This window comes from Alosa alosa, chromosome 2, assembly GCF_017589495.1.
Source record: "Alosa alosa isolate M-15738 ecotype Scorff River chromosome 2, AALO_Geno_1.1, whole genome shotgun sequence".
Taxonomy (NCBI): domain Eukaryota; kingdom Metazoa; phylum Chordata; class Actinopteri; order Clupeiformes; family Clupeidae; genus Alosa; species Alosa alosa.
In genome coordinates, this window is record NC_063190.1 from 8899981 (window position 1) to 8915427 (window position 15447).

General features: G+C 39.6%; 1 protein-coding gene across 1 annotated transcript; it reads left to right on the top strand.

Annotated features, from left to right (window-relative positions):
* The first annotated feature begins 5314 nt into the window (after positions 1–5314).
* acsl4b (acyl-CoA synthetase long chain family member 4b) lies at positions 5315–14470 on the top strand. Its single transcript, XM_048231631.1, has 15 exons — positions 5315–5462; positions 6309–6545; positions 7226–7403; positions 7561–7670; positions 7911–8049; positions 8228–8378; positions 8512–8635; positions 9327–9398; positions 9822–9961; positions 10149–10318; positions 11065–11139; positions 12288–12476; positions 12629–12743; positions 13141–13298; positions 13459–14470. Exons 2-15 carry the CDS (start codon positions 6318–6320, stop codon positions 13614–13616), a joined length of 2007 nt encoding a protein of 668 aa, XP_048087588.1. The 5' UTR covers positions 5315–5462; positions 6309–6317; the 3' UTR covers positions 13617–14470.
* The last annotated feature ends 977 nt before the right edge of the window (positions 14471–15447 follow it).

Here is a 15447-nt window from a genome sequence, read left to right on the forward strand (position 1 = left end):
CCAGTCTAAATTAATTGTAGTCCTTCATTGTGTCGGAAACCACTTTTAGTTGCCAAGACGTGTAGCTTAGTGTGAAAGAGCAAAGCGAGAGTTATTTGGATCAGGTCACTGGAAAAACGAATGCCCTGCTTTGCGGGAGAGGCGACGTAGTAGGTTTCAACCAAAGGGTGCCGGTTGTGTGGTCAGGATTGCGCGTTCTGAGAAACAGCAGTGTGTAAAACATTCAAATATGACTTCAGCAAGTGGTGTCCCTCTGAGTTCTGTGAGTGAGAGCACTGACATAGTCAGAGAGGTGCTGCTTTCAGAACAACGTCTCCCTTGTGGAGGTGCTAGTGAGAGCTATAACCCATTTATAACTAAGGGGTATGTTTTATTGATTGGGAGTGACGAGAGAGTGCCGGTGCGTGTTTTGCGCAACACCGGAGCGTCAGAATCCTTTATTTTGGAATCCACCTTGCCCTTCTCTGATGCATCCGACACTGGGTCGGTTGTCCTTGTCCGCGGTATCGAGATGCATACCATCTGTTCCACTGCATCAGATAGCCCTGGAATCAGAGCTTGTGAAGGCAGAGGTTGTCTTGGCTGTTCGTCCGTCACTGCCTGTGGAAGGAGTTGACGTGATTTTAGGAATTAATTTGTCAGGGGGGCGGGTGTGGCCAGAGATGCCACTGACACCTGTAGTAACCCATAAGTCTGTTGTGCCTAGGGAGTCCGACCAGTGTTCTATTAATATTCCTGAAGTAGTTACCTCCTGTGAGGTGACCCCTGCAATGAGTCCTGACCTGGAGGGACACCAAGAGTCAGAAGGGTTGGATTTGGACTGTGTTAGCTTGACCTTGCCTGAGTCGCCACCTACTCTTTCCTGTGAGAAGGAAGCTGTTGCTCAAGGTAATGGGGAGGAGGGTGTACCGTGGCTGTGGTTGACGGCATGTGAGGGGGTGCAGACTGGCATAGATTTCAGACCCAATGATTTCGTTTCTGCCTGTCAGGTCCATGATCCTTTGACTTTGTTGAAAGATGGTTTGGAGGAGCTCAAAGCTCCAGTGAATGTGTTTGACAATGTGAAGGGGTTCCGTCGGAGGTTGCTGCTGGCCTGGAAGATGGGCCGTGAAAATTTGAGTAAGGCCCAGCAAGACATGAGAAAAGTGTTTGGTCAAGTGGTGGAACGAGCATTTAGTCCATGCGATCAGGTCTTGGCTTTCTTGCGTATGCCCTGTTCACCATTTAGTGCTAAATTCGCTGGCCCTTATTCTAGGTTCCAACAAGTGTCTGAGCGTGACTACCCATTCCTTACCCCCGACAGGAATATACTCACCCAGTTATGTGATCTTAACTTGCTTGAGTCTCACGATTCGCCAGGTCGCAGTTTTGGTCTGGTTTGTGTGGATGTCTCATCTGCTGCGGTGGCTATGGTCAACAGTGCGCTTCCTAGTCATCCGATGGTGGCAGCAGAACTTGACCCTGGTGGCACTGATGACCCAGTACTGCAGCCAAAGCTTGACTTTTCAGAAATATTGGCTAATTTGGATAGCCTGGTAGGTTATCTTTCAGAGAAAAGCTCAGAACTCAAGTTTTGGATTTGGTCATTTTGTGCTTCGTTTTCAGATATGTTTACTTGTACTGACACCATAGAAAACAATATAGGTGTTGGTGGTCCACCTGTTGTCAGTTGTGTTATTGTGTTGGCCTTGATAAAAAATAAAATAAAATGCATAAAATTGGGGAGGCCGAGGTATTTAGATCATGGTTAACCCTGTTTAATTGCACACACTACACATTCCCAACTTGTCTTGTTCCTGCAACACTACCACTTGAACATGCGTCACATCAGGGGTGTGGACAATGTAACTCATTGTCCTGCTCCTGTGGCAATGTTGAATAATTGTTCTCTCATGTCTTCTGTCCCTCCTGTTCCCTTTTCTCCTGGCCTCTCCTTAAAGTGCTTTCCAAGGGCCCTGGATAGCTGGTGGAGCCATATGTGGTGGTTTGGGGGGGTATGGGAAAAATTGGCAATGCACTTGGTGGTGGTTGGTGTGACATCTAAACTAAGGTTTTGTAGTGGTGTCTTGGGTTTTATGTCATGGTGGAGTAATGATTGATGTTATGCCTTGAAATAGTTTATTGTTTAATAGTTTAAATTCTTAGTGTTATTGATCAGTGCAGAGTCCCACTTAGGTGGGCCTCTGTTTCGAAGGGGGGGGGGACTGTTACGACCCTGTTGACTCTTCTTGGGGCTACGCCCCTTCATTCTGTGTGTTGCCTGTTTGTCTCCTGCATGGTGCAGGGGACACTTTGCTTTTATACATTATACTGACTTTTCTATTTATGTAAATAAATTATGTATTTATATTGAACGCTACGGTGTGGTCTCCCCTATTTAATGTCAGGTCTGCTTTGAGCCAAGCAGCCTTGACATGTTTTTCATCTAGTGCTCTTCCAGCACAACTGACCACAACACACTCTCATTCTGTTTTTATTGTATTCAACAAAATGTTTTATATTGTTGTTGGACCAGTTTAGCTGCCTGCATGTAACAACCTGTATTACAAGGATCACGTGAGCCATGTCTCTGGACTTTCCCTGTCACACTGGTGACGTGAGCTGTGAGTGGAGATGAAAATGCTGGATCTGTGTCTGTATATCAGTGGATCCTCAAGTCTGTACTTCGAGACAGAACAGGGATGTACATGGTTCATTGAAATGCAAGTATGTGTGCGTCATTCAAATGCACACACAGACACACACTGAGATCTTCTAGAATTGTCCGCCACCCCCAGGGATCCTGCAGTTACTGTTACACAAAGTAGGCTACATAAAAAGCGTGTCTTAACATTGTATGTAGCATTGCAAAGCACGTACACAGGGCACTTCAGACCGTCACATTATTGTAGCCCTGGCAACACAACATTATATGATACAGCACCTTCCACATTTATTGGCACCCCAAGTAAAGTTGAGTAAAGAAAAATTATCTTTTGGGAATTTATCTGAATCTTGCTGAAAACATTGAGGAAAAAACATCCTTGAAGGGAAGCAAATTTATTCTGAGAAAAAAAAACAATGCATCAAAGATTTTTTATTTTATTTATTTATTATTTACAATTATTGCCTCCCCTGCATTTAGTAGCATACATTGTAAAATCTCCCTTTGTGAATAAAACAACTCTTAGCCTTCTCCTTTGACATGCCATAAAGTTGAAGGATATACAAAGAAAGGGTACAAAATTTCTATACATTGTCCATATTCTTCTTGTGCATTCTCCTCTTAGCTCACTGGTTGGTTTTATGGAGTTATAATCAGGCATATATTTTGGTTCATTAACCAGCAGGATGATCCAATCATGACCACAGGATATGATTCAACATAGAGCCAATAACATTATGCAACTCCAGACTTGTACATTTGTAATTGTATGACAAGAAAGGCCTTTTCTCCAGGTATGCCTTTTGAATCTATTAACATAGTCCATCTGAAGGTTTTTGTGGAGCCTTGGTGACTTGGTGATTTTTTGGCTCTCTTACTATCCACCTCACTGTGCGTGGAGGCAAGATAAACATGAGTCCCTATTCATACAGTCTTGATCAGTTGATTGGAATTTATTTATTGTTTTAGCTGTATTTTCATGCCTATGTTTTGGCCATATACAGAGGTCAACTCATTTTCCCAGATTTAAATTGTGAATTCTCTTGTCATGCCTATATGTTGAAGAATGACTAGGGCATTTGACCTCTGTGTCACATTATTTGTATCCTTTACCAGCAAGTAATGGAATACTACTTGAAAGTCCACAGACACTCTTAACTTAGAAAAAGAAAAGAATACACTTGATTCCCTTCAAGGTGAGACTAATATATAAAAAATAAATAAGATAAAATGCCCAAAGATGATTTATTCCTCTTCTGTTCAACTTTACCAGGGGTGCCAAAAATGTGAAGGGTGCTGTATGTTGTGGGGGTCCTACCACCTTGTCTCTATCAGCCAAGAGTTTCTTGGCCTAAATACGTTGAAGACCTCTGAAATTATGTAGGCCTATTGCTATCACCATCTATATTTGTATCAAAACATGATTTGTCTCTGGAATTTAAAGATGCTCAAAACATAACATGGAGATATACAGTAGACACATTGTACCTGTATATCTTAACTGTTCAAAGTCATGTATGTTGTAAAACTTGAATGGCATAACATAGCAAAAATGATCATGAGATATGTTCTGCTCTCAGACAAAATCAACTACTTGGTACACTCTTATAGATAGAGGCATTATCTGGAGCAAAGATACATAATCTGCTAATCTTTTGTAACGGATCAACAATACTGTTGATAAACTTCCGTATTGTTTAGAAATATTTTGTTTATGACATTTTACCCCCCAAAACAGACATTAAACATTAAATCTAAATAAGTCACTGTGTCTGGAGTTCTGGCCACAGATTGGCACTTGTTTAATCATGTTAAGATTGTGAAACACAATCTTGTAAAAACATCACAAGTTAGTTTACTGTTAACAGTAACATGCGTGTTGCCATTATAAACAGTTTTCCAATCTACACCCACAAAACATCGGAATAATCTATCTTCTATATAGCCCCTAGCATAATCTATTTTAGCTATACTAGCATAATCTATCTTCTATGTAGCCCATAGCATAATCTATGTTCAGAGATTTTGGAGAGACTGGTTTAAGAGGAGGTTTTGTTCTAGGTAATAGGTCAAGACAGAGTTCCTGACCTAAGTGTCATCATCTGTTTTTATGTTATTGCATGATTCACTCCTTTCTTCTCCGTCACTGTGCGATCTGGGACTTTCTGGAAGATTAAAATAAAGATTTCTCAGAGTATAGAGTACATGTAGTTGAAATAGGTCTATGCCTAATCACTTAATCCATAATGATAACTGACTTTGACAGTTTTAACATGAAAGTAAAGACAGAGAAGAAGAGAGAAAAGAGCAACTAAATGACATGTGTTACAAAATTTGTGAAAGAAGGAAGAAGAACAGCCAACAAGTAAGAATTTAGGATTTGTTTGTGTGAATATACGTAAGTGTGACTAAGAAATGATGAGCTTGAGGAAAGTATGTGTTTCAGAATGTTGTAAGACATGCACGTCGATTCCAGTCTCTCCCACAGAGTTGTACTGCCAGGTACGTGTGTCTATGTCTGGGGGTGTGCTTATGTATGCAACGTTACTCAGGAACAGATGACTCAAAGGAACTGCATCACTTCCTCTTTTCTCAACTTTAACATGATAGGATAAGATGAGAGGTGGGTGGTCACTACATTTTTTTGTAAGGGGTAGCTGAACAAGTATGCAGCTGTTTAAACTTAGGAGAAAGTGTGTGAAAGACAGAAAGAGTACCGTCCAAAAGAAGGAGAAGCTGCTTTCATTGACTTAATCATACTTTTGCATCAGGAGTCAAGAAGAAGAAACATTTCTACCTATACACCGACTACAAAGAGGTAAACTTGCGCAATACTTTTTATTAACACTTATTGTGCTCCCCACCCTTCTTTGTCATGCATATACTATTTTGAACTAGAGTAATGTCTGTGGGTTGTGTAAAGACTTAGGACAACCTGACTGTAAAGAAAGTGATGGAAGGAGTTTATATTTCCTTCCAGAGTTGGGCTGCATAGCAGCCTCATTCAGTACATTCATGGCAGTCATGAAAGCTTTACGTATACTCAGTGTGAGGTTGAATAATTGAAAAAATAGAAAAAGGAAAGATATTGGTGTCTGTTGGTGATCCTGATTGGGTCGGTGAATAACTGCCAATTTCCTGTGTCTCTTGCCACACACTCGGTGATCTGAGAACAGGTTTTTTAACTGGTTTTTTTAACTACTGTTTGCCGTATCAACACCCTCCATAAACTCAGAAAGAAAAACAAGACCGGTGCTGAAGAGCTGTCAGACTATGAGTCTAGTGAAAAGCTATGCGGGTCTGGATCACTGCCTTCTTCTTTGGAATTACCTATTGTACAGTTTGCACAGTGCATTGGCAGACGGCTCTGCTTTCAGCCAATCTTGAATGAGCCAGACATCATCTACTAAGAGAATAGAGACTTGATTATGCAAATGACACCAGTATTGCATTGTTTTGTAATACTTAGAGACATACAGTATTGTACAGTTATTGACATCTATATATATATATATATATATATATATATATACTTGAGTAATAATAAATGAGGGATTACCACAAAATGAGGGATTTTGTATAAATAACATTATAAATCATAGTATTTTCCTGATGTGTTTGATGCTTGGATCTGATTTGACTTTCTGTGTATTTTTTTTGTCAGAGTGAAGCCATGGCCATGTGTGAGAAAGCCAAGTCAATAAGCGGGCATCCAGAGGGACCGTATCGGGCTGTCGAGGCCTTGGATGGTCTGGCACATATAGCTTTTGAAGGCAAGGACACACTGGATAAGTTATTTGACCACTCTGTGCAAAGATTTGGCAAGGCCGCATGCCTGGGCACTCGAGACGTCCTGAGTGAGGAGACTGAGACACAACCCAATGGAAAGGTCTTCAAGAAGGTAAACACCATGCTTAAGGTGTCACTTGTCTCTTGCCAGGAAGCCATTAATAATGTTGGTCAGGGTTAGCCTTAGCACAGACCGTTCATTTAAAAAAAGAAAAACTACAAAAATTCTACACTTCAGATCAAATAGATTATCAGTGCATGCATCTGTATGGTGGCAGCTAACCACTGTCCTCAGAAATGTCCAGTTAGATCTCAAGACTGACTCATGGCCAAGATATACTGACACACCATAGTTCATCAGTCTCACTCATTAGTTCCCTGTTAATTAACCGTGGAGTCATTAGAGGATTCTGAGAAGGACTTTCTCACATGCTGCTCAAATGTCAGTTCAGTGGAATTGTGGCTAGTTGCCATTTGTAGGTTATCAATTTGACCCAGATCACTCCCTCTTGTTTGCTATTATACAAGGGGAAAAAACATTATCTCTAATAATATTTGCTCAGCATTGTCATATGGTAGGGTGGGTCTGGCAAATACAATATGCTGAATTGTCTGAATTTGATAATTACATCTGATGCGCTTCTCATGTGTTTGCTTAGCAGAAGGTTGTGTTAATTTTGTCATTTAAACTGTTTATAAATCCAAACTTACAAGGTATTACCATGACATGTATTATGCAATGTAAAATACATTCTAATGTAAATAAAGTACTTTGTGTAATGTTGCTTGTAGTTGGTCCTGGGCGAGTACCAATGGATGTCTTATGAGGAAGTTAATCAAGCAGCGCGCTTTTTTGGTAGTGGCCTTACATCCTTAGGTCAACAGCCAAAGTCAACCATTGCAATCTTTTGCGAAACCCGTGCAGAGTGGATGATTACAGCACAAGCCTGCTTCAAACACAACTTCCCCTGTAAGACCCATCACATCCTCCATTTCCTCCATCTTTTCAAGACCATGAAAGATATCATCTATTATAGACCTATAGTTCTGCGCATATCATTACCCCGTCTCTCACCCCTAATCCCCATTTCTTTTGTGTGTGTGTGTGTGTGTGTGTGTGTGTTTAGTGGTAACACTTTATGCGACGCTGGGGGAAGATGCAGTTGCCTATGGGCTGAATGAGTGTGGTGCCACACACCTTATCACAAGTGTGGAACTTATGGAAACAAAACTAAAGGTGACAAATCAGATACAATTAGATATCACTATTATTATTATTCTACATGAGGTGTCAATATCTGCAACATACTGTATATGTTATAAAAATGACAACTAAACATGACAAATATTTATTACATTTTTGGTGTGAAATTCTTAGAGTTGTCTGTGTGCAGGTTTAGAACAGATTGACTTTTCTGTGTTTTGCTGTTTGTCAACTTGGCCCTAAACTCTCTCCCTCTCTTTCTGTTTGTGTTAGAGCATCTTGTCCCAGGTGCCAGCTCTGACCCATGTCATATATGTGGATAATAAGGAAGTGAGTAGTGATGGCTATCCTGAGTCTCTTGTGATCCAAAGCATGCAGTCAGTCACAGACCTGGGAGCCAAACCTGAAAACTGTAAGTGACAACCATCCATTCAGAACACATGTGAATACATCCAAACAAACAAACATATTACATACACATATATACACAATTACATATTAAATAAAAATGAAAACATGAAATTAAGTGCAGAGGAGGTCTCTCCGGTGCGTTCTTCGCCATGTCTGTTTTCCCTCTCCTTGTCCTTAAGTGAATGTGGCTGTGGAGCAGCCGCTTCCTTCAGACCTGGCAGTGGTCATGTACACCAGCGGCTCTACAGGCACTCCTAAAGGGGTCATGATCGTCCACAGCAACCTCATCGCTGGCATGGCTGGACAGTGCCAAAGGATTCCGGGTCTAGGGTATGCCAAATTAGCATGTACTGTACAGTACTACAGAGCACGACCCGTGTCTCTATCAGAAAATACTTTTATATATTTTTTTGCATATTTAGGCCAGTATGGTTGCTGTGATTAAATGTCTTACTCTGTGAAGTCATCAGGACACATACATTGGTTATTTGCCCTTGGCCCACGTGCTGGAACTGACCGCAGAAATGTCCTGTTTAACCCATGGCTGCCGGGTCGGCTACTCCTCTCCTCAAACCCTGTCAGACCAGGTACTTACAACATTACTGTGTACTTCACCTGCAGTGCCCTAAATGGCATATACTTACCTCATCCTACAGTATATTTTGGTTTGTTAGTTAACAGATTAAATGTAGTGGAGTTGTTGTTGTAAACATAAACTATACTTAAGTGTATACACCATGTAACTATACAAAGTATAGATGCCTCTTGATCTACAGATCTACAGAGTTTCATATTTACAGTAACTAACCACATAGTGCGCGACAGACACCCACACACACTCAAACACAGTCAAGAGGAAATTAAGAAAAACATGGGATACCACTGACCACATGCAGATGATGAAACTTTAGCCTCCCCACTCTGCAGTGTCCTAGTTCTTTTGAATGCCATTAACGTTTTGTGGCACCACCTGAATGCTGCCATGGTGTCATCTGACCAGTCTGTACCACCTGAACAAATTTACTGTAGAATGGGCAGCATTTAAGCTCAGAGTGTGTGTGTGACATACAAAGCAAGGAAAGCTGGTGGACGTGAGAGCCTAAAGCTACTGTTAAAAAATGAAAAGGCCTATTGACACACTTTGAAGATCTGATCATTTTGGATGCATTTAGTGACAGTATTTCCGTTTTTAATTTTCATCAAAAGGATCATTTGCAAGGTATCTTTACTATTGCTTTGCGTGGAAAATTTATGCTATTTCCTGTGATCTCTTTATAGTCGACGAAGATCAAAAAGGGAAGTAAGGGAGACTGCACAGTACTTCAACCCACTCTGATGGCAGCTGTGCCGGTATACTCTCATCCTCCATCTTTCTCTCACTTCATAAAACTTCATCTTCTCTGCTCTAATTTCTGTCCCTACTCCTCAATTACTCACAACTGAACTAACATTGGCCTCTTACTATATGTTTTTGGCAATAAGAAATTATAAATAGAAATGTTCCTCTGTCTTCACATGGGACGTTCTGTATGCTGCAAAGTGGCTCATAACTTTGCTATATTTATTTGAGTCTTCTTTGGGTTTTGTGGTTAGATGACTTTGTTGCCACAAACTAAAATTCAAGTCACATACACAGGAAGTGTTGATAAACATGCTTTATGGGGCTTACTCATTTAATATGCGTGTGTTTGTGTGTGTGTGCATGTGTGCATCTGTTAGTGTGGTTTTAGCTGAATAAAAGATATGAGTATGCACTCTGACTGTGTGTTGCAGGAGATAATGGACCGGATCTATAAGAATGTTATGAGCAAAGTGCAAGATACGAATTACATCCAGAGGACTCTATTCAAAATGGGATACAACTACAAATTGGAGCAGCTCAAACAGGGCAAGGATACCCCCATTTGCAACACGTAAGTGACATGACACTGGATAGATCACACTCCGCAGCCTTCCAACACAGCTGTGTTTACAAGAAGACTCGTAAACCCAGACTTGGTCGATTCAACCTCTAATACCATCCCTAAAACAAGACGAAAATGCTCCTCCTCCTCTCTTTACTCAGAGGCCAGTTTGGAATAACATGTGTGTCCTTCATAGGCTTTTGTTTGGGAAAGTGAAGGCTTTACTCGGGGGCAACATCAGGAGGATGCTGTCAGGCGGGGCCCCCCTGTCCCCTGCCACCCAGTACTTCATGAATGTGTGCTTCTGTCCGGTGAGCAATGGCTATGGACTCACAGAGACCTGTGGAGCCGGCACCATCACTGACGGTAAGCCTCGGCCCAAACCAAACTCCGACGTTACACCAACATAACACCCAAACCAAACAAATGTAGCAGCATTCACCAACTGTGAGCCTCAGCCCAACCCTCTCTCTGACAGAAACCCCATTCGACAAACAGTGATTGGCTAGACATTGTGGAATGTTTCGATCGTGGAATGTTAAGTGTTCTATGCATGCCAGTTCATATTTGATACTGTTTTTTGCTGTTAGAATGCACACATTCACATGTATACACATGCACCTGTCAAGCTGCAGCCACATGTCTGTATGCTTAAACTTGTGATAACCTTCTGTAGAGGTTACACAAAATACAGAGTGAAATCATCCTGTAACTATGAAATCATCCTGTAACAATATTACGTTTTTATGTATGTACCAGCATATACAGCTGAATAAAATATCTATTTAGTTTATGTACACTTTTATTGCAGCTGTTTTATCATCATAAAATATGTCCTGATATTCAAATACGGTAGATGCTTACTGCATGACTTTTTTTGCACTAGAGTCTGCACCACAGGAATGTGTAAATGATGGTAAAATATATTTTCACATGGTAATACAGGTCAGGGCTAGACAGTTCAGACGTTTTTTTGCACGCTACTACTTGCATTAGCAAAGGACAAGACCTTTGACGTGTTATCTGTTGGCACTTTGTTTTGACATAATTTGGTATTCAATGATTTGGTGTTCTTTCTCTCTCTCTCTCTCTCTCTCAACATCACTCTTTAGTTACTGATGAGAGCACCAAAAGAGTTGGAGCTCCACTTATCTGCTCTGAGATCAAGTTACGAGACTGGTTAGAGGGTAAGGCTGTGAATACACACACACTCACACACCCCACCCCTTGGCCTCATTTCGCTCTTTCTGTGTGTGTGTCTGTTCTTGCATACATTTTAACTACCTTAAACAGTCATAATATTGTCTGATGAAATGCTTAATGCTCTGTCAATGAAAAGCAGACCAAATTAAGTATTTCATGTTTAATTTGGCATTTAAAGCACCGGTTAAAGTGGCAGAACATGTAAATCTGCTTATTTTGTTTGTTGTTTTGCCACAAGGGCTTCATTAGAGATCTTAGCTTATCATAATTCAAACTTAAGATACAATAGCTTACTAACACATGTATAACTTGGTAGCACAAGGCCTGTTACAACTCTAAAACATAATATTTTGATAGATTGATATGAGTTGTATGAATGAGTTAAAGAAATGAATCAGCATAAGAAACATTTTTCCACAGTATTTATTTGAATAGTGCTGTCCTGTTATTTGTTCATGCAAAAGTATTGCAAGGGCATGCCACTGTTATCTGGATATGGGTACAATAGTCAAAGCTTACATGATTTATCATGTCTCCTTGAATTCACAAGGTTGTAGTGCTCACTACAACAGAGATATGTCTTTGGAAGTTTGAACATTTTCATTGCCATTTCTTTAGTTCATTATCATCAGCTGAATGAGGTGCACAGGCTTTATGCTGCATCTCTGATACCTCTATCACAGTCCACAGGTTTTCTGTGATTAAGGCTACCTTAAGCTACACAATGTGACCTCATTCCTGGTCAGAAAGTTCTGACCGATAGCAAGCAGCACTATTGTTAATATCCAGTGTGCTTTGATAAATACTCTCTGATAAATGAGTTTGGAAGCACTCCAATGTACAGGTAACCATTCGTGTTAGTGCCATACAGGGAGTCAGGAAGTAAAGATGTCGACATACTATTTTCAAGAAAATCTTTCTTTAACATAGAAATTCTCTTTCCGAGCCCCTTTAACATCTAGTATCAATGATTTCAAATTTGATGAACGTATTAAACACGGAAAATTTAAGGATGGTAAACATTTTGTGAATGCAAAAGGCATTCAATGCAAGGCATTTTTGAATAGTAATGGGCTGACACTGCATAGTATGCCTAACAATCCCACATAACATACATAACTCTATTTGTTAGGTGGATACACAAGTGAGGACAAGCCCAATCCCCGTGGGGAGATCATGATTGGTGGGCCTAATGTGTGTTTGGGTTACTACAAGAATGACCAACTGAATGAAGATTTCTGGGTGGATGACAATGGCCAGCGGTGGTTCTGCACAGGAGATATTGGAGAAGTTCACCCAGATGGTTGTCTACAGATTGTAGGTAAGTGAAAAGAATGTTGTCAGTAGTACCACAGCAATCCAGAGATTACATTCCTCCATTTCTGTAGCAACATCAGTTTTTTTCTCTCTCTCTCTCTCCCTTTCTCTCTCTCTCTCTCTGTGTCTCCCTCTGTACCAATCATGGGCTGCCAGACCGTAAGAAGGACTTAGTGAAGCTGCAGGTCGGGGAGTATGTGTCTTTGGGAAAGGTGGAATCAGTGCTGAAAAACTGCCCCCTTGTCGACAACATCTGTGCCTATGCCAACAGGTACCCTTACGACATTACGAACATGTGGTACTATGAGTCTATGTAGCACATAGGGATTTTGTTGAAGGCAAGCCGCTTAAATGTGCAAGGAGAGGGTTTCTTTATTCCTGTCTCTGTTGTGGGTTGCATCATCGGTCCCACTTCCTCCATCTTGAATTTCCCCTTGGGTGGGTGGGTATGTATGTATGTATGTATGTATGTATGTATGTATCTATCTATCTATCTATCTGTCGTTTTGTCCAGTGATGTTTAACAACAAATTTCAGACTAAAGGTTTTGTGTTATCTTGAGCAAGTGGTATTTAAGAGAAAAAATGTGTTTGGTTTACACTTGACTGATATTATTGGAAGGCAAGCTATGTGTAACCTCTGCTGCAACCTCCCTCCACTCTGAACAGTGACCAGAGCTATGTGATTTGCTTCGTGGTGCCAAATCAAAAGCATCTGAAAGCATTGGCCAGCAAGTGTGGTGTAGAAGGAGAGTTGGGTGAGCTCTGTGGGCATCCTACAATGGAGGCAGAGGTTCTGAAGGCCATGAAGGAAATTGCAACATCCAGTAAGCGCCACCTTACAAATACAGTCATGTATTTGTAGTGTTCACATTTTGACATAATCATTGAACACTTTGACACATTTTTTTGAGTTTGTTGCGAAAAAAAGTGGGGTATCTTATGATTGTAAATCTTTGATTTGTATTTTTTTTTTATCTGAACAAGGTAAACTGCTGCGGTTTGAGATTCCAACGAAGGTGTGCCTGAGCCCAGAGCCATGGACGCCAGAGACGGGGTTAGTCACGGATGCATTCAAGCTGAAAAGGACGGAGTTGAAGCAACACTACTTGTCAGATATCGAGAGAATGTATGGAGCAAAGTAGAAACAAATGGACATCCTAAAAATGTCTCTCATGGTACCTTTCATCACTTTGATTTTAGTCCTTTTTTGCATGTGAGAGTGTATTTGACATGTTATAAGCTAGTCAGTTTTGCCATGGTGTACGTTAAAGATTACAATATTGTACAGTTAAAGAATAACATGATTCACAGATGGGAAATATTGTATGTAAATACAGAACTCACTGTTTAGTGTTCACACTCTTTGTACTGTTGTACTTTCTGTTATATTTTGGGCCTTCTGGTCCCTGTACATAATGTATCAGTGTTTGTTTGGCAAAAATGTATATTGTTGTAAGGGGACGATGATTATCAAATAACGATGTACAAGCATGCCCAGACACAGTAAAGGAGAGGGAGAATATGATGTCTGTATTTTTTGAGCATACTGCTCTCTAGAGGACATTTTGTCTACTATTTTGGTTACTATTTTACACTTCATCTGTGTATTTTGCTATTTAAGCTTTCACCTATGTACCATTGTCATCAAGGCAACTGAGTAGCTACATTGTTATTATTACTATTACTATAATACAAACAATTATTATTATTGTTGATTTATTATTAGCTATTATTAGCTAATAGCTATGATACATATTTTGAATAAGGCCTAGAACTGAAGCAGGTATTTTATTTTGAAAATCAACCAAGCATTTGTTTCTAAAATTAATTTTAGAGGTATAAATCAGGTATATTGACATTTCAAACATTTCCAAAAGTTGTATTAAAAATCATGCAAAAAACAATAATGCATATGTTTTCACATCACATTCAAAATCACCCATACTGATGCCTATACTGCCACTACGTAATAACATTAAAGACATTTTAAACCTGGCCACAATGTTGTCATATTTGCATGTATGTCACTTTTAAAATTAAAACACAATAGTGATATTTTAGGGGTCTTCAGAATGATATGAACTCAATACTGATCCACAATCAGCGTGTCAAACCAAAACGATAATCTTTTCTTCAGTTTAGACAAGCAATAGCATCTGCAATTTTTTTTGGAAAGGATAATCTAATCCAGATCAATCAAAGATGGAGATACAATGATATCATCAGTATAAGTATGGAAATCATAATCTGTTAAAGCATCTAAAAATTGCACACATAAGACTTACGGGTGTAAAGGGTTTATGAAATAAATGTAGTTTTTTGTGAAGCTAGTCTAAATTTGACTGCATTTCCATATCCAGTTTTTAAATCTGCCCTAAATGAAATTAAGTAGTCAGGATATTTAGTCACAGCACACATTTTACATATTTACATCAGATCGCGAAGTCCCTACGGAACTCTGGAGGGGTCATTGCAAGATACTTTTTGGTGTATATCCAGAAAACATGTGCTCATTTTACTAAATTGTGCGCACATTTTACTAAATAGTGCACTCATTTTACTAAATTGTGCTCTCAATTTAGTTAATTGTGCACACATTTTTATTGTTTTGATAGCCTACATGTTCTAAATGTAAAGCACTTTGAGCTGCATTCTGTGTATGAAAGGTGATATACAAATAAAGCTTATTGTTATTATTATTATATATTACTATTATTATTATTATTATTATTATTATAAATCATGTGCACATTGTACTAAATAGTGTGCTCATTTTACTAAATTGTGCTCTCATTTACATTTTTGTAAAATGACCGCACGATTTAGCAAAATGGGTGCATGATTTACTAAAATGAGCGCACAATATATTAAAATGATACCACAATTAAGTATAACGAGAGCACTATGTAGTAAAGCGAGCACACAATTTACTAAATTGTGCACACAATACAGTAAAATTAGACCATGATTTAC